The 23,686-nt window shown below is 43.5% G+C and overlaps 1 protein-coding gene and 1 long non-coding RNA gene across 2 annotated transcripts; one reads left to right on the forward strand and one right to left on the reverse strand.

Moving 5' to 3' along the window:
• Positions 1-2,267: 2,267 nt before the first annotated feature.
• On the reverse strand, positions 2,268-17,799 carry cnn3a (calponin 3, acidic a). The gene is made up of 7 exons (XM_071415001.1): positions 17,562-17,799; positions 5,878-5,999; positions 5,380-5,446; positions 4,829-4,966; positions 4,509-4,625; positions 4,016-4,162; positions 2,268-3,655 (listed from the first exon to the last, which is right to left on the reverse strand). The coding sequence occupies exons 1-7, from the start codon at positions 17,616-17,618 to the stop codon at positions 3,284-3,286; spliced, it is 1,020 nt and encodes a 339-aa protein (XP_071271102.1). The 5' UTR covers positions 17,619-17,799; the 3' UTR covers positions 2,268-3,283.
• LOC139583675 (uncharacterized) lies at positions 17,783-22,381 on the forward strand. Its single transcript, XR_011676587.1, has 2 exons — positions 17,783-18,122; positions 21,658-22,381. It is a non-coding gene; the product is annotated as an uncharacterized lncRNA (long non-coding RNA).
• Positions 22,382-23,686: the final 1,305 nt, after the last annotated feature.

Raw genomic sequence — 23,686 nt, forward strand, 5'->3', positions numbered from 1 at the left:
ATGGTTGATAACCTGAGATGAAGCTAAAAGCAGTTTCAAACCACAGACCCTCCGTCTGAAGCCTGGTCCTCTCAGATGTGTTGACTGGTTGGAAGATCTCTGGGCATTGAGAAACGATGAGGCTTCAATGTCAGCCACAATGCTAGATTTCCTCAGCTGCAATGTGGATACACACCACTGTACCTTCTCTGTTACCTATTAAAATCATTGGTAAACTTTCTCAAGTTACTGTAACTGACCAAAAGACACCACAAATATGGAAATTAACCAAGACCGAATAGTAGTCTCTTAAACAGTAACAGTCCGTGGGTAATGGTTACCACACATCGTTTATCAAACCTTCAGTACACAGGCTTCCTGACATGTTTTTGGCCCTGAGCAGGATCTGCTCTCTCTGTGTGTGTGTGTGTGTGTGTGTGTGTGTGTGTGTGTGTGTGTGTGTGTGTGTGTGTGTGTGTGTGTGTGTGTGTGTGTGTGTGTGTGTGTGTGTGTGTGTGTGTGTGTGTGTGTGTGTGTGTGTGTGTGTGTGTGTGTGTGTGCTAGGCGGGGTATCAACACGGTTTGTGTTTGTTTCCCGCCATGCTGCAGGACTGGTCGTTTCGAGTTCTGCCTTGCCTTTAAAGGCCTTCCTACTGCGGTTGCTGCGGTAACCACCTTATTTGGACTGCCTTCTCTAAAATTGAGTCTTGCGTTTTCGTCCTGGATTCCAAAGCTCACACACAAAACACTGATTATTCCCTGAACTGACTGGGGCTAAAAAAAGGAGACAGTTCTTGAATGAATGCCATAGTTTTCTCATGAAGCCCATTGGTTGAGTTGGCATGTCACTGTCGTTGGTGTTACGAAGCCCAGTATGGACACACAGTCTGTTTGATTAGCTCATCACATGGCTGGACACACAAGAGGTCAACTACCAATAACTATGGCGCTGTTGACGCACTGTATAAGTAGGCATGATTCATAAACTGTGATGGTGTGAATTTGACAATGGAGCGCAAACAAGTGGATTTCAAGAATTATAAGACCTTGAGTGATGTACTTAATATATAATTGTGGACTCACCAAAGGAGAAACACTTTGTACATGCATTCCCACTAAAAGTTAATGGTGTGGCGTGTAACACAATATGTTAGGTCTGCCTTTACAAAGCCAGTAAACCATATGCTGCAGCTCTTAACATTCCTTCCAGATTGAGGCCTTGAGTGAATTACCATACATCGCCTTTTTGCAGACCATGTCCAACACTAACGCTCCACACACACACACCATGTCCAACACACAGACAGCCACCCTCAGAACTGACTCACTCAACCATCCCTTTCCCAGAACACAGGAATGCTAGTTCTCAAAACACACTCATCACATTGCTTTCAGTTCAGCCTTTCTTCTGCTTATTCCATTCAGGAGTGGGACAAAAAGAGAGAGCAGCAAAGCTTAGCTTAATTAAATTCAGTTTCCAAATATGTCTGTGGATGCTGGCTGAGCTGCTTGTCCTCTGTCATGGTTGTTTATTGGGTTGGATCTCTGGCCAAGCCATTGGAACAGTTAACCAAGCTCTACTTTACTGTCACAATTGAAAAACAATTCCTGAGAAGCAGCATAAATGCAGTTATTTATTTAGGCCACACAGACTGCAGTTAACATTTCAATGATTCATTTTCAACAGTATATGACTAAAAATGGTCAGTAATTGATGTATGGAGGGGCACATCAGGCAAGTATCTCTTTAGCCAGTGGGAGTGTCAGTAATGGCATCCTATTCCCTACATAGTGCAATACTTTTGACCAGAACACTATTGGCCCAGACAAATCCTATGACTTTATTTTGCAGACTTCTTTTTTTGTTCCACTTTTGAGACAAACTGCTTTTCCACTCAGAGCGGTTACAACAGTCTGTAGAAAACTGTGAGACATCCATTCAGGCAGAGGGCTGCTTTCCAAAAGTCGTCTCAGAGACATCCACTCATAACAGAATATTTAGAGTAATTTTAGGTCTATATGAATAATTTTAATATACAACCAAGGCTCAGTGACGTTCCAATTCGTCGTCATAAAATGTACAAGACTAGCGTGCCCTCCTAATGAAATCAAAAGTCCTGCAAACCAGTTAGTATTAAAGGGCAAATGCCAATCAGAATCACAATATGGAAAAATACTTCCTGCTTCAGGCATGTCATTTAATTCTGGTTCAATTACATTACCAATTTATATAGAGGAAATTTGATAAAAGATTGGAAGACAGTGCAAATAAAGTTGACAATGGACTATTAAAGCTTGGAGAACCAAGGAAAAGGCTTTATTTGGAACATACATTTTTGCTTAAAAAATAATAATAATTACATAACAGAGGACAGGCTGCGTCTGAAATAGAACCCTATATAGTGCACTACTTTAGACCAGAGCCCTGGCTAAAAGTAGTGCACTATATAGGGAATAGGGTGCCTTTTCAGACACCACACTAGTTTATAATGAGCGACATGGCAATAAATACAGTGGGAATGGAGGGTGGCTATAAGAACATGAGACATGGCACAATAAGACTAGCCCTACTGTATGCATCTGGTCTAATGGAATAGCCATTAGAAATTACTCTGCGCGATTTTAGGAAAAGAAATGGTGCAGTGATTTGTACTGAAACCTACCAAAAAATTAAAACAGATGAGATGGCCACTGGTTACTCTGAGGCTCACTCAATTGTATTGATATAAAAAGGTAATAATTGGTCCTTTTAGGTTGGCAGAAAGCAAAGCAGTCGGTGAATTAATTCCTTTAAAAGGGATGATATGATCAGTAAAAGAAGTCTAAGGGATAAAAAAAAAGTGGAATGGTTGCAAATGCTACAACGTTGGCTAAATGAATCTTTACTTCACAGTGTCCCATACTTCATAATGTAATAGTATAATAATATTATAATATAGCATCTCCAACACTGTATCTCAGCACTACGCTTTAACTACAACGGCATGACCCCTACTGCTCAAATGGAAGGAGAGTTGGGGAGGAGGTGGAGAAGGAACGCGCTCAAGACAATATTTATCTCTTATGCTTCAATAAAAAAATTAAAAAAAGATTAGCGAGGATAGCAAAAGACTTGCTCTGTTTGTCGTCGATAAAATACACTGGTTTAATACTGCTCCGTCTAGCGGTCGTTGTGGTGTTAAGGTGGCGCCGGATTAACCTGGTCCCAGATCTGTTTGTGCGGTCTTGCCAACTCCTATGGTCTTTGGCAAGACAGCACAAACTAATCTGGGACCAGGCTAGTGCCGGATGGCCCCGGACAGCCCTAATAGTCGATTCCCTGGTCGATGTTGTTGTAGTGGGCCACGTCGCTGTAGTTGTCCTCTTCCTGATAAGCCACAGGGTACTCCTCCCCCTCTCCCTCTTGGAGGAATTCCTCTGCCTGATAGTCACTGTCGCTGATCTCAGAGCAGTTGGTGCCCGTGCCTTGGCTCCCGTTGGTATGTATGACGGGCTCGGTGGGCGAGCCGCAGTACTTGGGGTCGTACACCTGGCGTCCCAGGCCGTACGCACTCATGCCTTTCTGGGAAGCCACCTTGTTGGTGCCCATCTGCAGGGAGATGGTGGAGTTGTCCACTGGATGCACCTGCTTATTGTCGAAGATGTCCCGACGTGTTCCCGGGCAGGACATACCGGCCTGCGGGGGAGGGGAGAGGGAGAGAGGGCCGGGGAGGGGTACACTTTAGGAGCTTTCCAGGAAAACAGTTGTTGACTTGGATTGTCTTCAAGACAAACATACTTATCATGTATCATCAACCATGTGATTATGGCGATGTGCAATGAAAAGCCATGTGAAGTCTCCATCATATTGTACACTAGATCCCATTGCTCTCTGTTACATTCCCTTGGCTCTCTTGAAAGTAGTACTTGCTAGCTAGTTCCTTCCATTACATAGGTTCCATCGAGGTTTCAACAGGGGAAGTGGACCCCTGTAAATGCATCAGTGTTCGTTCTACCCATAGACATTCACAGTGTTTATATACATAATTGGTTATACCTGGCTGGCTCCTTTGTTGGTACCCATCTGCAGACTGATGGTGGTCTGGTCATAAGGCTTGTCTGTCTGGGACCTTGGGTCGTAAAGATGTCTTCTGGTCCCATATGCTGTCATACCAGCCTGGCTCGCACACTTGTTGGTCCCCATCTAAAATACACAGGAACATAGCTGAATAGACGTATTACACTTACATTTTAGTCATTTAGCAGACACTCTTATCCAGGGCGACTTCACCTAGTTAGTTTGGGGATTAGAACCAGGTTACTGGCCCAACACTCTTAACTGCTATGCTACCTGCCGCCCCACATCTATTACAAGCGATTGAAGAATCAGTTAAATAAGCTACATACAAAACATTCATTAAAATCAGGATGATTTTCATTGGCGAAACATTGAAAAGGTATAATAATGAACACATTTATTATTATTATATAGTCACATCCAGTAACAGAGCCCAACAACCTGTGGCTGTTTAAGCATCAGCATGTCTTACCTGCAGTCCGATGACACATTGTCCAGCCTTGATCTTATCGTCATCAAAATGGCGTGTCTGTTTGTCTGCGTATTTCACACCAATGTCACACGATGTGTGCATGCCTTTGGTCTTTGCCTGTGAAGAAGATAAGAATGTGGAAATATATTGATGCTACAAGTCCCTTGGAGAGAAGGAACCCTATCAGAATGTCTTGGTAACACTTTACAGTAGGTGTCAAAGTCTTTCTCCCAGTAGACACCAACTGTACAATAACATGTCTTGTATGTTTAAAAAATAAATGAAAGAAGTCTTTCTACCCCCCTGGGTATCACACTCACTATGCTAGCAAGGGAGAGCAATGTGCTCTGGACTTGGGTCATGTTCCCGTTCTCAAACAGGTCGTTGGCCTCGAAGATGTCATTGGGCTTCATGCCGTAGGCCAGGATGGCTTTGATGAAGTTACCAAGGTTCTCCAGCTGGGGTAACATAACACAGGTTACAGATATAAATAGATTGAACAGAGCTGGCACGATTCCCTTCTGACAAGACAATAATATATTTTCTACATGCTACATTTCTATCAGAATGTTCTGTGACATTACATCCTCCTGATGGGCATAGCAGTGATGGGGGGGGGGGTGGGGCTTTAGTAAGAACATCAGGAAGTAATAACTCCATAAAGAAGGTGAGGAGAGAGAGAGAGCTGAAGGCTTAATGAAGGAGTCCACTTATTCTCCATGCACAACATATGACTTACAGGTCTTTAACGGTATTAATGAGCTGAACATCCACTCTTTTGTCTTTGTGCTTTCTTTTTAAAAAAGTGTTCATATTATTACGGAAGATTGTGTACTCTAAACTCCATACATGGAGGTTTAGGTTAGCCTACCTTGTGCCAGTTCAGTTGTGAGTGGTTAATTTTCTTTACCGAGCCAGGTTGCAGTTTGTTTATCAATCTAAGAAAGAGAGAAGGTCAGTCTATCAAATCAAATCTGATTGATCGCGTACACATTTTGCAGATGTTATCGCGGGTGTAGCGAAATGTTTATGCATCTTACACACACATTCAGTTTAAAGTGTTCAAGTTTAATGTAAAAAATATATATTTAATTCTTGGGGAGGAAATATGCTGAGGACAATATCTGCAGTATTCAACTGTATTCAACTGAATATAAAACAGACAAAATGCAAATCACCACATCAATCTGTGGATAGTGACTGGAGTGTGATTGATTACTCATATGTAAAATCCTAGTCAGTCTCCACTCGGCAAACATTAGCTGCAGATCACAGCATAGTGTGGAGGGCGCACACACACACACACACACACACACAGCAATGTCAACCCTCTGTGTTTACTGCAGAGCTGACGGTGACAGACACTTACTCTCCCAGGATGACTCCATCCTTTAGGCCCTTCTGGAAGTTCTCGCCAATGGCCATCGCCGTCACCTCCTCGATCCAGAACCGAAGCTCCTCCTCCTTTTGCATGTCATATTTGCCTGCGATCTGAGAAGGTGAAAGCACACAGTGGCTTAGTAAAAGTTATTATCGGAGAACCTAGAGCAACATCTTCTATATTCAAGTCTGTACCACTGATCAAGCTACAGGCTTGCATGGCATGTCTCATAATGTCCTTTGACATTGTAATAAAAACCAAAAAGTTTTACCCATCGAGAAGATTGTAAGAAGTTGTTAGCAAGCTGGGCTTTTACACGTGCCCCAAATGGCACCCTATTCCCTATTTAGTCCACTACTTTTGACTAGAGCCCTGGTGAAAAGTAGTGCACTATAAAAGGAATAGGGTGTCATTTCAGCAGAGTAAGTACTGAGCTGTGGGGTAAATCAACAGGCTGGGACTGGGGGGGCTTAAAGCTCAAATGTTGACCTTCTGTCTGGAATAGCATTAAAGCCCAGACGTTTTATTTAATTTAACGAGGCAAGTCAGTTAACCTCTATGGGATCGGTGTCCCCCCACATGGGATGGTTGAGCTAATGTAGGCTAATGTGATTAGCATGAGGTTGTTCGTAACAAGAACATTTCCCAGGACAGACATATCTGATATGGGCTGAAAGCTTAAATTCTTGTTAATCTAACTGCACTGTCCAATTTACAGTAGCTATTACAGTGAAAGAATACCATTATATTGTTTGCGGAGAGTGTACAGTTATGAACTTGAACATTTATTAATAAACCAAATTAGGCACATTTGGGCAGTCTCGATACAACATTTTGAACAAATGCAATGGTTCATTTGATCAGTCTTTGCACACTGCTGCCATCTAGTGGCCAAAATTGAAATTGCTCCTAACCTGGACTAGTACATTGTGACCTTTCGCTTGCATTTCAAAGATGGAACAAAAAAGTGCATGTTTTTTTCTTTGTATTATCTTTTACCAGATCAAATGTGTCATGATCTCCGGTTCCGATCCTTAAGGAGGTTTTAAGAACAAATTCTTATTTACAATGACGGCCTAACCCAGACAACGCTGGGCCAATTGTGCGCCGCCCTATGGGACTCCCAATCACAGCCAGTTGTGAGACAGCCGGGAATTGAACTAGGGTCTGTAGTGACACCGCTAGCACTGAGATGCAGTGCCTTAGACTGCTGCGCCACTCAGGAGCCAAAGTGATTTAACTAAGTGATTCATGTAATATAGATTGTTGTTAGAACCTTATTGGGTCAAAACAAACAGTAAGGACGTAAACCCTTCTAGTGAGTCCCAACGTTACGTCAGACATGCTTTCAGATTCCCACGTCGGCTTCAAAGCCAGTGTGAGAAAAAAAAATACCCAAATTCACATGTTGTTCATAAGGGAGCCCATGATGCAACCACGGTTTACTGAGAATTAAAAGAGAAGCTATTTTCGAGACTGACAGACACTAGCCCAAATGAAGACACTTAAGACCATTAGTGTGGTCCGATATAGTTTTTTCTAGAGCACATTAATCCTGGTCTATTGCCAGGAAAAGAAATGACAATAATCTATTTATTGTGGTCTTGTGTTTTAGGGACAGTCCGTTCTCCCAGGGTCAGCTCACTAAAATGCTGGGTAGCTAATGTGCACAAGGACACAGCTCCAGAGAGGAAGTGATGCTATTGGCATCATGGCATGGACAGTAGCCATCGGAGGAAGTGTGTGTGTGAATGTGAAGCCAATTACAATAGCATGCTCCTCTTCTTCTCCCACTGCTTCCTCTCCATTACACACACAACATGAGAAGTCAAGGGCTTGGAAACCTCCCCCGCTGGCTCTCTGGAGCATTTACCATGCTCAAGGCTTCAATTGCCAAACGCACACTACAGAACACATGCGTAAGCAAAAACTCATTAAATGTAAACAGAGTCACTGGATCTGCTAAAAATGGAAAGGCCTACACTGAATGTGTTGTAATCTACTGTAAATGACTAAGTACTGTACTGTCAATTACCCACAATTGGATTGCACAATGCCATGGAACTTTTCCAGGTCCTTTCTACAAATGTCAAACTACTGAGTATATTTAACTGTGCTTTGCAGCTACAGTCACCCATTAGTTCATATTCCATTGTAAACAAACACTTCAACATTGGCCTATGTCCTATGAACATGGGCTTTTAACAAGTGCATCTCACAGTTCACACGGAGTCAGTTAAACAAACAAACTCATCTCTTTAATCTAGTCAAAGAGGAAGAAGACCACAGGAGACAAAGCATCTTGCCTCCAACCCACTCCTCTCCTTACATTATAGTCCATTCTTTGTTTCACCTTTACTCTACAACCGTAGCTTATTCCCAGTGTGCTGATATTAGCTCTTTAGCACCACATGTTAATGCTGGGATTCAAGAGGGATGCTATATGTAGGCTATGTAGCAATGTAAACCAGGCGTATTGAAAGCTAATAAAGCCATTGGGGTAATGACAGCCTTTTAGTACTACTATGTGAGACTGAAAGCTTGAAGCCCATAAACTTGTAGCCAACTTCTTCCCCCCTATTCAGCAGAGAAAGGCTTGTTTTCATTTAACTGCAGTTTATCACCCCCCCCCCCACACTAAATCCTGTCAGCTGGAATGTGAAGGCCGTCACCAGAAAGATATGCCCTCTCTGAAGCGGTGTACGTGTGTGTGAGAGAGAGAAACGAGGCCCTGTTCTCACATAACACACAAAGGCAAATCTTCAAACGTGCCTCCATCTTGTAAAAGGGCCAAAGTGGTGTTCTAGTTGCAAAACATGACTCAGTGAGAGGACTGGGATGGAGTGGAAGGGTTATAGAGGAACTTGTCCATCCCTTCTGAACAGCTTGACAGCACACTGTCATTTACAAAAATTCATCAGAGGCTTTTTGTGCCACTGACTGACAGCAGCTGAAGCCAAACCATCACCCGAGAACACAGAGCCCTCAGAGAGAAATCACGGAGGATTAGAGAAAGGAGAGATTTCTTTCTTCACTTCTCTCTCCCAGCACAGCAGTACTTCTCTAGGAACACTGCCAACTCCCCCCAGTTCTCTTATGTCTTGGAGTCGTTAAAAGGAAAGCTTCTGAGGAGAAATCTGGAAAGCTACATGGGCTAAACCTCACTGGAATTGAACCCCAGACAAGCCCGTCTTCCACAACCCAACACTGTACTCCAAAGCATTTCCTGATGACGTTGCAGAACCTAGAAAACATCTGGACGGAGAAGAAGGTTTAAAGGGAGAAAATGCCCCAGAAGTCCAACACGATCAATTCAATATAGGCTAGATACACCACTGTTGAGGCAATCGTTGTATAAAATCAAGAACATGTGTATCATCCAGTCTGGTATTGTTTCTCTTTGAAATAATTTCTAGTCAAAGGGAATTATATAGTCATGAAGTTCCTTACAATCAAGTTATCGGTCCCATTTATACAATATCTTATAGAATTGAGGGCATCTCTAACAGGGAACTTGACAGATTCTATGACCAGAATGACCCCCACTTGATTAATTATTTGTTCAATCACACACATGACGAAGTATTGAACAAACAGTCCAGCTGGTATTCATTCATATTTAACCACTATCCGTTAGCTCTGAAAACGCTCAGTAGACCACATAATGTGAAGTGATTGGCTGTGCTATAAAATGTGTAGTGAACTAGAAATGTTTACATATAGTTTGGAGCCTTAATAAAACCAATCACTGCACCAGGCCAAATCCTAACTTGAGCCTTAATAAAACCAAACTTGAGACATGTGGAAAGAGCCTCTGATGTTAATTAAGCAAGAAACCAACTAACAATAATAAAAAGTCCAACAGAGTCAACAATCATACATTAAGTCTTTAACATGTTGTTACAGACAATAGTCTTATAACAAAGAAGTGCACTAGCTAACATTAGCCTTAATCAAAGTTGAGGTTGGTGAAACAGCCAGTGTCGATCTTGGGGATGTGAAAGTTAAAAAAGCTAAACAATGGTTTCAGGAAACGAGCTCAGTTTCTGTTCACCCCAAAACAGCATCTCGGGAGTTAACGCAACAAAACAAGGAATTCAGGAATCAGTCTCACTGTGAAAAGAAAATCCAGCCGGAACCATTGCAGGGAGGGAATTGTCTCCTGTCAGCAAATAGCAGGGGAACACTCCAACCCCCAACACTTCTCCCTGCAGCGCTCCCCCACATTGATAGTAATGGTACTGTGTTTTACTATTAAAAAGGAGGGGGGGGGGGGGGGGAAGACAACCCCACAATAACAAGTCCTCCACCACATATCTGGGTCATGTTCATTTGGCACCAAAGCATAGAAAACAGACTAAAACATCATTTTTCATGTTCTGTTTCAAAGTGTTTTTCTATGTTGTGCCCTACAGAACATGATTATGGTGTATTAAGACCACCACCAGCCCGACTGCCCTGTTCTCCTAATTCCTCTCCCTAGCCAGGGAAGCCTGAGATGGGCCTCATTCAGCCAACCCCTGGCTCCTATCCAGGGCCCCCTGCCTGCTCCAGGGCCACTAGAAAAAACACACATTGAGGTAGAGGAGAGCAGAGGACATGGACAGAGCTTGCATTGTTGTGTCTTGTGGTTCCAAGACTGCACGTCTGCAATCTCTTTCCTGCCAAAGATTCAGCAGAGATATACAACCAAATACTCTGTTTGCTTGAGGAACCAACAACTCGCCCACCCAAAGACTTCAATGGAGGGCAAAAACAAACGAGGCAGATTCAGACCTACATGAATGGCGAGGCTTTGTAGCCCCACTATCTACGATCAACTATTTTAGCAAGCATGTATTAGTGAGTAATCAGATAAATGTGATGGGATCTCCTATCAGACCCGGCTGGAGAAAATATAATATTTACTACGAAAACCCTTTGGGTGAGAAACAAACTGAACATTAAGTCGTTTTTTTTCTGTATGGAAATCTTTACTTCTGAAACCTTTGGGCTGAAATGAAAACAAACTCAACATGAAATTCTCAGGAGGGCTATAGGCTACTTGGTGGTAACCCAACGTCTTCGGACCTCATTAATACGACTCCCTCTTTCACACAGCAACGGATTCAGCTAAATCTCTACCCTAACAAGAGCAGTCAAACTCTAAGTTCACGACCCTCCAACTGCCGTAGGAAAGATATAACAGATGTGAGTTCATGTGCTCCCAGGCTCCAGAGGGAATTCCTGCTCTATTTTACAAACACTTGAGAAGTCCCAGCCCAAAAAAAACACCAGTTAGTCAGTCAAACATTTGGTCAACACTTCAACCTGAGTGGCGGTGACCCCTTGGAAAGCACTGCTGGCTTGTTTGATTACAAATAACTAACGTGGTGGTTTGACTTTATAAACAATATGGGCTGAGGAAAGTAACTTTGGAACACACGGACTGTTCCAAACATTCAGCTTTTTCTTACATAATTCAAGCAGGAACGATTGGCTGTACTAGTATTGCTCATCTGATCCTGTCAAGGTTCAAGAGATTACCTCCCCTAAAATCTTTTCATACCACCACAATGTGAATGAAAGTACAAACGTAAACAGGGGCAGTAGGTACAGTTAGGAGACATGACGCAGTAGCCTAAAACTGTAGCCTGTCTTGAACCACTTTGTGGATCAGATGGACCACAACACAAGAGACAACAGAAACTGTGCTAACTAAGGAATGAGGTGGTCTGGTCTCATTAAGGCATGAGAAACAGATGGTTTGAGCCACAGGATTTTTACTCTGCTTGGAACCACAGCTTAATGAATTTATACTCGTAATATCCATTCTTCAGGCAGAGAGAGACCTCTCAAAATGACAAATCATAGGAGAGAGAGAGCACCATAGCTCAGTGAATTAGAGATCTTTCAGACTGGGTTGTTTGTTGCCGGTTTCCAGGTTCCAGTTTCTCACGTTCAGGAAGTGTAGCAATGTGAGACTAGGGGATGTTGGTAATAGAGGGATCATTGAGGAATTCTAAGCATCTCTGACATGCGACTTCCAAAGAAGCCCGTACAATACGAGTGATTGCATGTATAGTTTCCTCCAGTTTAGTTTCTGCAGTGTGTATTTAATCACAGCTTGATAAATTCACAATCTGCTGGAGTGTTTGACAAATTCCTGACTTAGTGTGCCAAAAGTTGACATAGAAATCTGTCACTTGAAAGCCAGCCAGTGCAAGGCAATGTATGAATGGACTGTGTAGGCTACTCTAACAACACTGGGTATGTTTGTTGATGATCTCATCGTTCTGCAACACACTTAAATACAGTAACCTAGATTCCACTGTGTTGTTCACAAGTTTTTGTGCTCCCGGTCAATTTCTCCTCAAGGTTTGTTGAAAAATATCCATTCTCATCCCTCTCTAACTGGATTTTCACATCATTGGCCAACAGTAGGCTATGACAGCCTGCTTATCTTTTATCAGGAGAGAGAGAAACCTTGGCTGGCTTCTGGCACCACTGCTATCAATTCAAACCGAGACAGGGCAGATAGAAACTGTACACGAGACACAGTTTCACATAAACATTACACATGGGCCTGAGTAGGCTATGCTCCTTCGGCCTTGACTGTCCTGTTTCCGATGGATAGGCTGATCGACGATGTCATGATTCAGTCATTTCCTACAGAGGGACAACTTCGGTAGCCTAGGCCATTGTGTTATGAACCAGTGGGACATCAAATCAAATTGTATTGGTCACATACACATGGTTAGCAGCTGTTAATGTGAGTGTAGCGAAATGCTTGTGCTTCTAGTTCTGACAGTGCAGTAATATTTAACAAGTAATCTAACAAATTCACAACGACTACCTCATACACACAAATGTAAAGGGATGAATAAGAATATTTACATATAAATATATGGATGAGATGGCCGTGCGGCATAGGCAAGATGCAGTAGATGGTCTAGAATACAGTATATACATATGAGATGAATAATGTAGGATATGTAGACATTAAAGTGGCGTTATTTAAAGTGACTAAAGTAAGGTATTAAAGTGGCCAGAGATTTGAGTCTGTATGTTGGCAGCAGCCACTCTGTTAGTGATGGCTGATTAACGGCCTGATGGCCTTGAGATAGAGACTGAAAAACAGCTTCTCCGTCCCAGCTTTGATGCACCTGTACTGACCTCACCTTCAGGATGATAGCGGGGTGAACAGGCAGTGGCTCGGTTGGATGTCGTCCTTGATTATCTTTTTGGCCTTCCTGTGACATCGGGTGCTGTAGGTGTCCTGGAGGGCATGTAGTTTACCCCCGGTGATGTGTTGTGCAGACCGCACCACCCTCTGGAGAAACTTGCGGTTGAGGGCGGAGCAGTTGCCTTACCAGGCGGTGATACAGCCCGACAGGATGCTCTCGATTGTGCATCTGTAAAAGTTTGTGTTTTAGGTTACAAGTCAAATTTCTTCAGCCTCCTGCGGTTGAAGAGACGCTGTTGCGCCCTCTTCACCACGCTGTCTGTGTGGATGGACCATTTCAGTTTGTCCGTGATGTGTACGCCGAGGAACAAAAAACTTTCCACCTTCTCCACTACTGTCCCGTCGATGTGGATGAGGGGATGCTCCCTCTGCTGTTTCCTGATGTCCACGATCATCTCCTTTGTTTTGTTGAGTGTGAGGTTATTTTCCTGACACCACACTCCGAGGGCCCTCACCTCCTCCCTGTAGGCCATCTTGTCGTTGTTGGTAATCAAGCCTACCACTGTAGTGTCGTCTGCAAACTTGATGATTGAGTTGGAGGCGTGCATGGCCACACAGTCATGGGTGAACAGGGAGTACAGGAGAGGGCTGAGAACGCACCCTTGTTGGGCCCCAGTGTTGAGGATCAGCGGGGTAGAGATGTTGTTTCTTACCCTCACCACCTGGGGGTGGCGCGTCAGAAAGTCCAGGACCCAGTTGCACAGGTCGGGGTCGAGACCCAGGGTCTCAAGCTTAATGACAAGTTTGGAGGGTACTATGGTGTTAAATGCTGAGCTGTAGTCAATGAACAGCATTCTTACATAGGTATTCCTCGTGTCCAGATGGGATAGGGCAGTGTGCAGTGTGATGGCGATTGCGTCGTCTGTGGACCTATTGGGGCGGTAAGCAAATTGGAGTGGGTCTAAGGTATCAGGTAGGGTGGAGGTGATATGATCCTTGACTAGTCTCTCAAAGCACTTCATGATGACAGAAGTGAGTGCTACAGGGCAATTGTCATTTAGTTCAGTTAGCTTTCTTGGGAACAGGAACAATGGTGGCCATCTTGAAGCATGTGGGCACAGCAGACTGGGATAGGGATTGATTGAATATGTCCATAAACACACCAGCCAGCTGGTCTGCGCATGCTCTGAAGACGCGGCTAGGGATGCCGTCTGGGCCGGCAGCCTTGTGAGGGTAAACACGTTTAAAATGTTTTACTCACGTTGGCCACGGTGTAGGAGAGCCCACAGGCTTTGGTAGCGGGCCATGTCAGTGGCACAGCATTGTCCTCAAAGCGAGCAAAGTTGTTGTTTAATTTGTCTGGGAGCAAGACGTTGATGTCCGCGACAGGGCTGGTTTTCTTTTTGTAATCCGTGATTGACTGTAGACCCTGCCACATATGTCTCGCGTTTGAGCCATTGAATTGTGACTCTACTCTATACTGGAACTTTGCTTGTTTGATTGCCTTGCGGAGGGAATAGCTACACTGTTTGTTTTCGGTCATGTTTCCAGTCGCCTTGCCATAATTAAAAGCGGTGGTTCGTGCTTTCAGTTTTTCACGAATGCTGCCATCAATCCACGGTTTCTGGTTAGGGAAGGTTTTAATAGTCAGTGGGTACAACATCACCGATGCACTTGCTAATAAACGCGCTCACTGAGTCAGCGTATACGTCAATATTGTTGCCTGAGGCTACCCGGAACATAACCCAGTCCACGTGATCAAAGCAATCTTGAAGCTTGGAATCCGATGGGTCAGACCAGTGTTGGATAGACCTGAGCACAGGCGTTTCCTGTTTTAGTTTCCGTCTATAGGCTGGGAGGAACAAAATGGAGTCATGGTCAGATTTGCCGAAGGGAGGGCGGGCTTTGTATGCATCGTGGAAGTTAGAGTAGCAATGGTCCAGAATGTTACCAGCTCGTGTCAAATTTAGGAAGCCTTGTTCTCAGATTAGCTTTGTTAAAATCCCCAGCTACAATAAATGCAGCCTCAGGATATATGGTTTCCAGTTTACATAGAGTCCAGTGAAGTTCTTTCACGGCCTGTTGAGGTATCTGCTTGGGGGGGATATACACGGCTGTGAATATAGTCGAAGAGAATTCTCTTAGTAGATAATGCGGTCAGTATTGATTGTAAGGAATTCTAGGTCAGGTGAACTAAAAGACTTGAGTTCCTGTATGTTGTTATGATTACACCATGAGTCGTTAATCATAAGGCATATACCCCCGCCCTTCTTACCAGAGAGATCTTTGTTTCGGTCAGAGTGATGCGTGAAGAAACTGGGTGGCTGTACCGACTCTGACAACATATCCCAAGTGAGCCATGTTTCCATGAAACAGAGAAAGTTACAATCTCTGATGTCTCTCTGGAAGGCAACTTGTGCCCTAATTTCGTCCACCTTGTTGTCTAATGCAGTGTCACCAACCGGGCGATCATGATCGACTGGTCGATCTTCAAGGCATTCCTAGTCGATCAAACATTTCTGTAGAAAAGCCAACGATAAAGACTTGCGCTCCTTTTTGTTTTGAGCTGTTGGAGGTAGGTGCACTTGATTCAGAAGCCCTGTGCACCGGGTAGTCAGTGCTCTCATTTTGAACCATTTAAAATGTCTGAAAAGACAAACTCCACCACCCAGGCAGACCGGGAGATCTGTGGCTAAATCAAGTGTGCCTTCTGCGCTGGCCAATCGGATAGCTGATATCACTGTGCCTACAGTTTCCACAACCCCAGCCAAAACAAAACTTGATACTAGCCCGTCTCCCGAGTGGGGCAGCGGTCTAAGGCGCTGCATCAGGGTTTTAAGGCATCACCATGGCCTGGGGTTCGATCCCAGGCTGTGTCACAAATGGCCGTGACTGGGCGGCCAACAATTGGCAAACGTTTGTCCGGGTTAGTGGAGGGTTTGGCCGGGGGGGACTTTACTTGGCTCATCGCATTCTAGCAACTCTTTGTGGCGGGTCGAACGCCTGCAAGCTGACCACGGTCGTCAGTTGAACAGTGTTTCCTCTGACACATAGGTGAGGCTGGCTTCCGGGTTAAGTGAGTGGTTGTTAAGAAGCGCGGCTAGGCGGGTCATGTTTCGGAGGATGCATGACACGACCTTCGCCTCTCCCGAGCCTGTTGGGGAGTTGCAGCGATGAGACAAGATCGTACTTGGATAACATGAAAAGGCGGGTAAAATTACACCATTTTTCTTTTTAAAATATCAAATAATTTGATACTAACCTACGTAAGAGTCATAACTTGTAATACCTTGACCAAAGAGAGACTGTCAAAGAATACAGCAGAGATTCTGTTTTTATGAGTGAGTTCATGTCTAAGTGATTTGAGGAAGTGTCTTACTGTTTGGGGCAAGTTTCTCAAAAATGTTTCACAAAAACAGGTGTCTTTTACATCAAAAATAGAGAGTTGGTGGTTACATTTCTCTAATTTATATGGGCTAACATTTGGCTGAAACACAATTTCAGGATTGTGGCTTTAAACCAGGGCCCGACCCGGTAATTCAGCTCATTGCATTTGTTGTTCAAGTTACACTAAATAACATCTCTGACTGACAGAGACAGCTGTGCAGTTACAGTGTAGCCCCCATTGCCACATTTAAATGTGGGGGCATAGCCTACCCATTGCCCATATGCTGCAGACTCTAATGATGTCAGTCTTATCAGTGAGCTGGCTCATTTGGATCAGGTCAGTTAATACAGCAGTTTATTTGGCTCCTAAAATGGCTATTCACCAATCTCTAATGTAAAACCTACAAAGTTGCCTAGCACTATTTCAGATCTTGACATGGGAGTTCAAATATCCTACAGCTTTACCTGACGAAATTATTAGGCGGCCTGAAGAAAAAAAAACGAGAAAAAAACAACGCACTGCATAAATGTGTGGACCAGAAGAAGTCTTTCACCTTACTATTGTTCCTGCAGTGAGGAATTATAATATTCAAAGAATGTTTTTATAACTTCTCTGCAGTTAATCGTTGTCTGGAGATAAAAAAAATAAAAAAAAGGCTCTTTCACAGACGCGATTCGGTTCCTGACGTTAACTGTTAAAAAAAAAAACGTTCGAACGAACCATTACTAGCGAACTCCTCCCTGTCCCACTGCTACAAACAATGCATTGTGCTTAGTTGGCTTGCACTCATGCTACTTCCAGTGATTGTTTTTACTTAAGTGTTTTCAAAAATAGTTGGTAAACTTTTAATTAATGTGTGAAACAAGTTTTTTTTTCGTCTAAATTTCTGTAGGGGACAGTCCCATATGAAAATGGCCCTTGTAGCCTATTAATCATAACCAAAGATGATCTGCCATAACAGTGCATCAAACTATTAAACCAAGGACGACTCACATGTCCAACTCTGTAGCCCAGCAGCAATTGGTTGGTTCAGTTGGTTTATCCAAAACGGCAATAATTTACAAACCAAAATGTGGTTATAAAATAAACAAATGATTTACTTTTTAGTATTTTACTCACTTTGCTTTTCACCTCTGCTGATAACCCGTAGGCTGGTCCCTTATTGAATGAAGTCATATTTGTTTTAGATTTACAACCAAAGTCAATATCCACTGCTGCAAAGTAGCAAAAACGATTCCTTTCGGGTTACTTTGTATCACACAATGAACAGCGTAGTTCGGTGTCCCGTTCAGTCAGTCCAAAGGAGGAGTTTAAATCCGTGCAAACGTGTGGACTGTGAGTATCGCAGAGGCTGGTCGGACTAAAACTTCTCGCTTCAATACCTCATTTTTGTTTGGAAAAAATTTCGCAAGACCATTGACGGAGCCTTCCGAGCCAATCAGAGGAGCCGATTCTACATACCTCTCCCCATTGTTGGAGGCTGCTACTGTAGCGCATTTCTACGGAAGATAATGATGTTAGTGATTTTACCAGGCACAAGCTATCCTCTGTTATCTGTTTTTACTGTCCATTTCGTTTGACATTTGATGTCTAATGATGTTGTTGGGGCTACAAACTTCACTGATTTACACTGAAAAAGGAAGGCAATTAAGCACAGCATAGCCTATAATACATCTTTAGGTAAGTAATAGGTTTCATTTAATTGTTTGATGATTTGTAGGCTACTAAAGGAAACCAAACACTGATTTATTTACTTACATTCCCTATAATAAGCATATATTGATAAAACTGATCTTGGTGCCTCTTATTGATTGGATCACTGCAGCCTTACATGCTTGTAAAATATCAAATTCATTCAATCTTGGCTGGCTGCCATGCATTTTATTGGTGCAATAATTTGCGCCATGAATAATAGCCAGATTGCTACACACTGAAAGTGTTGAGTCCGCAAATTGTCCTCCATGCAAGCAACACACACACACACACACACACACACACACACACACACACACACACACACACACACACACACACACACACACACACACACACACACACACACACACACACACACACACACACACACACACACACATACACACACACACACACACACACACACATCTATCTTCCTATGTCACTCAACCTTTGTGGTGTGTATAAAGGGACCCTGTTTGAAAGAATGCCATTTGTCAGAGGTTCTCAGGTAATCCTCTAGAACAGAATTGGTTTCACAAGGTTCAACACTCAACCTGTTCAACTGGTAAAGTAGCTGGGCAGAGTTATATCCTTCTGCTTCCCTCCTGGTACAGTCACTTTTAAAGGCAGAGTGCAGTCAAAAACATGATTTCCTGGGTTTTATATATTTCCACACTATGAGGCTAGAATAATACCTTGAAATTGTGAAAATGATGATAATGCCCTTTTAGTGTAAAAGCTGTTTGAAATTACGGCCTGAAATTACGGTGACATCACTATGCGGTAAATGAGTTAATAGGCCAATAGAAAATAGAGTTCCAAACCTCTCTGCCAATAACAGCAAATGTTCACACTCTGATAGGTTCTAAATTCTAGTGACCTATGAAACCAGAGGTTGACCCCTCTCTGAGGATAGGGGTCACCATAAAACAGAATTTAGACAGCATTTAATGCCCTAAGTGACATTCATCAGGCTAAGGCACACAGAGACCATATAAACCCAGCATGGGCTACACGGACTGCTAACCTCAAAGACCCAGCAGAAGAGAGGCAACGTCTGAGGTATGTCACTGACTCAGCACACACAGAGAAGCTATTTTTGTTTAATTTTGCCCATTTGAACTGGAAACCATTACATTAAGGTTACAGGATTATTGAGATAAAAACAGCTGCATTGGACCTTTGTTGTATTTTGATGACCTTTAGCATGTCATGGTCAAGCTTCTAAAATGGCTGTAAATCAGCTATAGGCACTTTAGAGTGATAGAGACGTCTAGTCCATGGTTCAATCTGGCCTTGCAAGTTGTCTTATGTTTTGAACAGGGCCCAGGCACTTGGAGGCAGATGGAGAGAGAACAGAAAGAAGGATGAGCATATACTGAATGTACAAAACATTAAGAACACCTTCATAATATTGAGTTGAGTCCTTTTGGTGATGGTCCATACACACGGAAAACTGTTGAGTGTGAAAAACCCAGCTGTGTTGCAGTTCTTGACACAATCCGTTGCACCTGGCACCTTCTACCCTACCCCATTCAATGACACTTAAATATTTTGTCTTGTCCATTCACCCTCTGAAAGACACACATACATAATTCATGTCTCAATTGTATCAATGCTTAAAACTCCTTCTTTAACCTGTCATCTTCCCCTTCATCTACACTGATTTAAGTGGATTTATCAAGTGACATCAATAAGGGATCATAGCTTCACCTGGATTCACCTGGTCAGTCTAGAGCAGGTGTTCTTAATGTTTTGTACACTCAGTATATAATGAGTGTCTTGTCTTTGGAATGGGACCGATTGCTACGAACCTCACAGAGGAACATGTCTTTGTCTGTCTATTGTTTGTCTATTGAACATTTAAATATAGAAGTCATTCGCCTTCTCTTTGGGTTAAGCATTTTCCACACCTTGAGCGAATTCACAATTCCTGACACCTCCCCACTCCCAGACAGTCCTAGCAAAATTCTTGCTTGAAAAAATGCTCTTTGCTAAGAAGCTATTTTTGTTTAATTTTGCCCATTTGAACTGGAAACCATTACATTAAGGTACTTAATTGTTACCCAGGATTAATATTGAGATAAAAACAGCTGCATTGGACCTTTGTTGTATTTTGATGACCTTTAGCATGTCATGGTCAAGCTTCTAAAATGGTCAGCAATACAGTACCTTTCCACGTTGTAAGAGGCCAGCATTTGTTACTGACCCACTTGTGTCATCCTCATAGAGGTCAACTTAAAAGAGCTCTGATTTCAAAAGATATGGTCTCTGTGTGTGCTGAGTCAGTGACATACCTCAGACATTGCCTCTCTTCTGCTGGGTCTTTGAGGTTAGCAGTCCGTGTAGCCCATGCATGTTCCAAGACATATTTTCTGTTGTCGAGATCCATCTCATCATAACGTAAGGCCTGCATGTCTTTTACCAGTCTATAGTGATTTATTTAACTCAGACAAGGTGCGCCCAGCCCTACCTTCTCTAATGTCTGGTATAAGCTGATGATGACTTTGATAACATGACTTTGTGTGTGTGTGTGTGTGTGTGTGTGTGTGTGTGTGTGTGTGTGTGTGTGTGTGTGTGTGTGTGTGTGTGTGTGTGTGTGTGTGTGTGTGTGTGTGTGTGTGTGTATGTGTGTAGGGGCTCCTATTCCCATTGGTGTCTTGATGTGGGTTATGATGTGGTCTGGGAGTTAATTAAATGGCAGATGCTGCATGCTGCAAGCCTTTAGGTTCGTGTATAATTCATGGTTTGAGATGTATGGACTCGGGCCATGACAGTGGTTGTGCCCAGTGCGTTCTCAGCAGGAACAAGATGTCATCCATCCATGACCATATTAGGTTGAATGAGTTTGTGCTCGTATCTGAACGTAAGGATGGACTAAACATACAGAGTTCTGAGAATGTGTGAACTTGCTTAGTCTCAATGTACATTATCCAATTTGAAAGACCATGTGTTGCTGTCAGGACATAAATAAGTACAATTTGGGGTTTGAGACCCTACCAATTGTCTTTTATTTAACCATGAAAAAAGTATAGGAAAGCCCTGTGCCAAGTCTCTACTGTAATCGACCGAGACAGATTTAGCAATGTGTATATTTGTCACACTGACATTCTGAGATAAGACTTATAAATAGGGGAAACGTCAGCAACAGAATACAGACTTTTCCATTTCTCTGGGCCAGTAAAACTCAACGTCTCCATTATAGTCTATGCCCATTGTAGTTGAACTGTTACGCCTGCTCCCGCTCTTAGGCTCCCAAACATTACGCACTCCTGCCACCATCATTACGCACACCTGCCTTCCCCCGTCACGCACATCAGCGATTATTGGACTCACCTGGACTCAATCACCTCTGTCATTTCCTCCCCTATATCTGTCTGTGCCCCCACTCTGTTCCCTGCTTCAGCATTGTTTGTCATATGTCCTTGTATTCCCGTGTGCTGACACTGTTCCTGTCTTGTTTCATGTCTGTTACTGATTTAATGTTTCACTCCCCATACCTGCTTCTCTACTCCAGCGTCGGTCCTTACAGAATGCTGAAGCCACCAAACGAAGCATCAGGGAGTGGCTTTCCAGTTGGTGGTGACGTCGGGTTCGGGGACCGCCACCGATGGAACCGGGGGTGCCTGAGCCAGCTTGTCCGGCTGTCACATCCTATCTGGCTCGAGAGGTTTCTTGCCCCAGTTGGCTCGGAAGGCGCAATTCCACGTCAGGCCTCAGCCGGCTCGTCAGGCTGCTCCGCCTCCGCCGAATCATCAGGCTCCCACGCCTCAGCGGGATCGACAGACCTTCATGCCTCAGCCGGATTGTCAGGCTCTTATGCCTCAGCCGGCTCGCAAGGCTCTCACGCCTCTGCCGGTTTGTCGGGATTTAACGCCCAGCCGGCTAGTCCAGCGCCCCTGCCGGCCCGTCAGGCTCACCCAGGTGGGACGCCGGGTCGTGCCCCTAGACGGGAGGGTACTGTCACGCCTGCTCCCACTCTTTCCCCCCTTGCGCTCGAGGGTGCCAGGCTCCCCAGCACTCCTGCCACCATCATAACGCACACCTGCCTTCCCCCGTCACGCAGATCAGCGATTATTGGACTCACCTGGACTCTGTCATTACCTCCCCTATATCTGTCTGTTCCCCCGCTCTGTTCCCCGCTTCAGCATTGATTGTCATATGTCCTTGTATACCCGTGTGCTGATGCTGTTCCTGTCTTGTTTCATGTCTGTTCCTGATTAAATGTTTGACTCCCTATACCTGCTTCTCTACTACAGCGTCGGTCCTTAAATGAACCACAACAACCAGGAACAGGAAAGACAACACAATGGAATTGCACAACTATTCATCTCAGACCCCAATTACATTATATACTGAACAAAAATATAAACGCAACATGTAAAGTGTTGATCCCATGTTTCATTAGCTGAAATAAAAGAAATAAAAGATTCCATATGCACAATTTTTTTTTATCTCTCATATTTTGTGCACAAATTTGTTTACATCCCTGTTAGTGAGCATTTCTCCTTTGCCAAGATAATCCAGGTGTGGCATATCAAGAAGCTGATTAAACAGCATGATCATTACACAGGGGCACCTTGTGCTGGGGACAATAAAAGGCCACTCTAAAGTGTGCAGTTTTGTCACACAACACAATTCCACAGATGTCTCAAGTTTTGAGGGAGTGTGCATTTGACATGCTGACTGCAGGAATGTCCACCAGAGCTGTTGCCAGAGAATTTAATGTTTCTCTACCATAAACTACCTCCAACATTGTTTTAGAGAATTTGGTAGTACGTCCAACTGGCCTCACAACGGCAGACCACGTATAACCACGCCAGCCCAGGACCTCCACATCCGGCTTCTTCACCTACGGGATCATCTGAGACCAACCACCCGGACAACTGGTGAAACAGGAGTATTTCTGTCTGTAATAAAGCCTGTTTGATAGGCCGGTGCCTGGCTCCCCAGTGTGCCCCTACCCAGTCATGTGAAATCCATAGATTAGGTCCTTATAAATGTTTTTCAATTGACTGTTTTCATTATATTAACTGTAACTCTAAAATTGTAGAAATTGTTGCATGTTGCATTTAGATTTTTGTTCAGTATAATTCAAATGCTCCAAAGACAACAGCAATCTTTGCTTTGAAGCGTTTGTTGTCTTAAAAAAACGGTCCCTATAATTAAATATCAATGACTATCATTCAAGGAAGTGTTTGGTTGTCCGTTTCAGTCACACTTGATGCACTTGACACAAATATGCTTTTAATTTGCTCTTCCTGCCGTGCAGGATGGAAAGGTGTTATTAGTGAGAGAGATGTACAAGTAAAACATAATGTCAAAGAGTATGGCTGAAATAAAACCTATCCTTCCACAACTCTGAAGACAGAGCTCGTCCTTTTCATTCCGGCAAGAGTATTAATTAAATATGCATAAAACTTTTCAAAGATTTCCCTCATAATTCCTGATGTTGTTCATTGATAGTACTACGTGGCATGGTTATAGGACCCTTGTTCAGAAATACTAATATGCTGTCTTGCATCTGTCATTATACTGGGTTCCTC

The sequence above is a fragment of the Salvelinus alpinus genome, chromosome 8 (assembly GCF_045679555.1).
Source record: "Salvelinus alpinus chromosome 8, SLU_Salpinus.1, whole genome shotgun sequence".
NCBI classification, from domain to species: domain Eukaryota; kingdom Metazoa; phylum Chordata; class Actinopteri; order Salmoniformes; family Salmonidae; genus Salvelinus; species Salvelinus alpinus.

Bases quoted from the DNA above. Each gene is read 5' to 3' on its own strand.
- cnn3a (XM_071415001.1), bottom strand. From the start codon at position 17,618: ATGACTTCATTCAATAAGGGACCAGCCTACGGGTTATCAGCAGAGGTG. The intron at 6,000-17,561 runs GTGAGTAAAATA...TCACCTTCTCAG, and splicing joins CAGCAGAGGTGAAAAGCAAA to ATCGCAGGCAAATATGACAT. The intron at 4,163-4,508 runs GTAAGACATGCT...TGTGTATTTTAG, and splicing joins AATGTGTCATCGGACTGCAG to ATGGGGACCAACAAGTGTGC.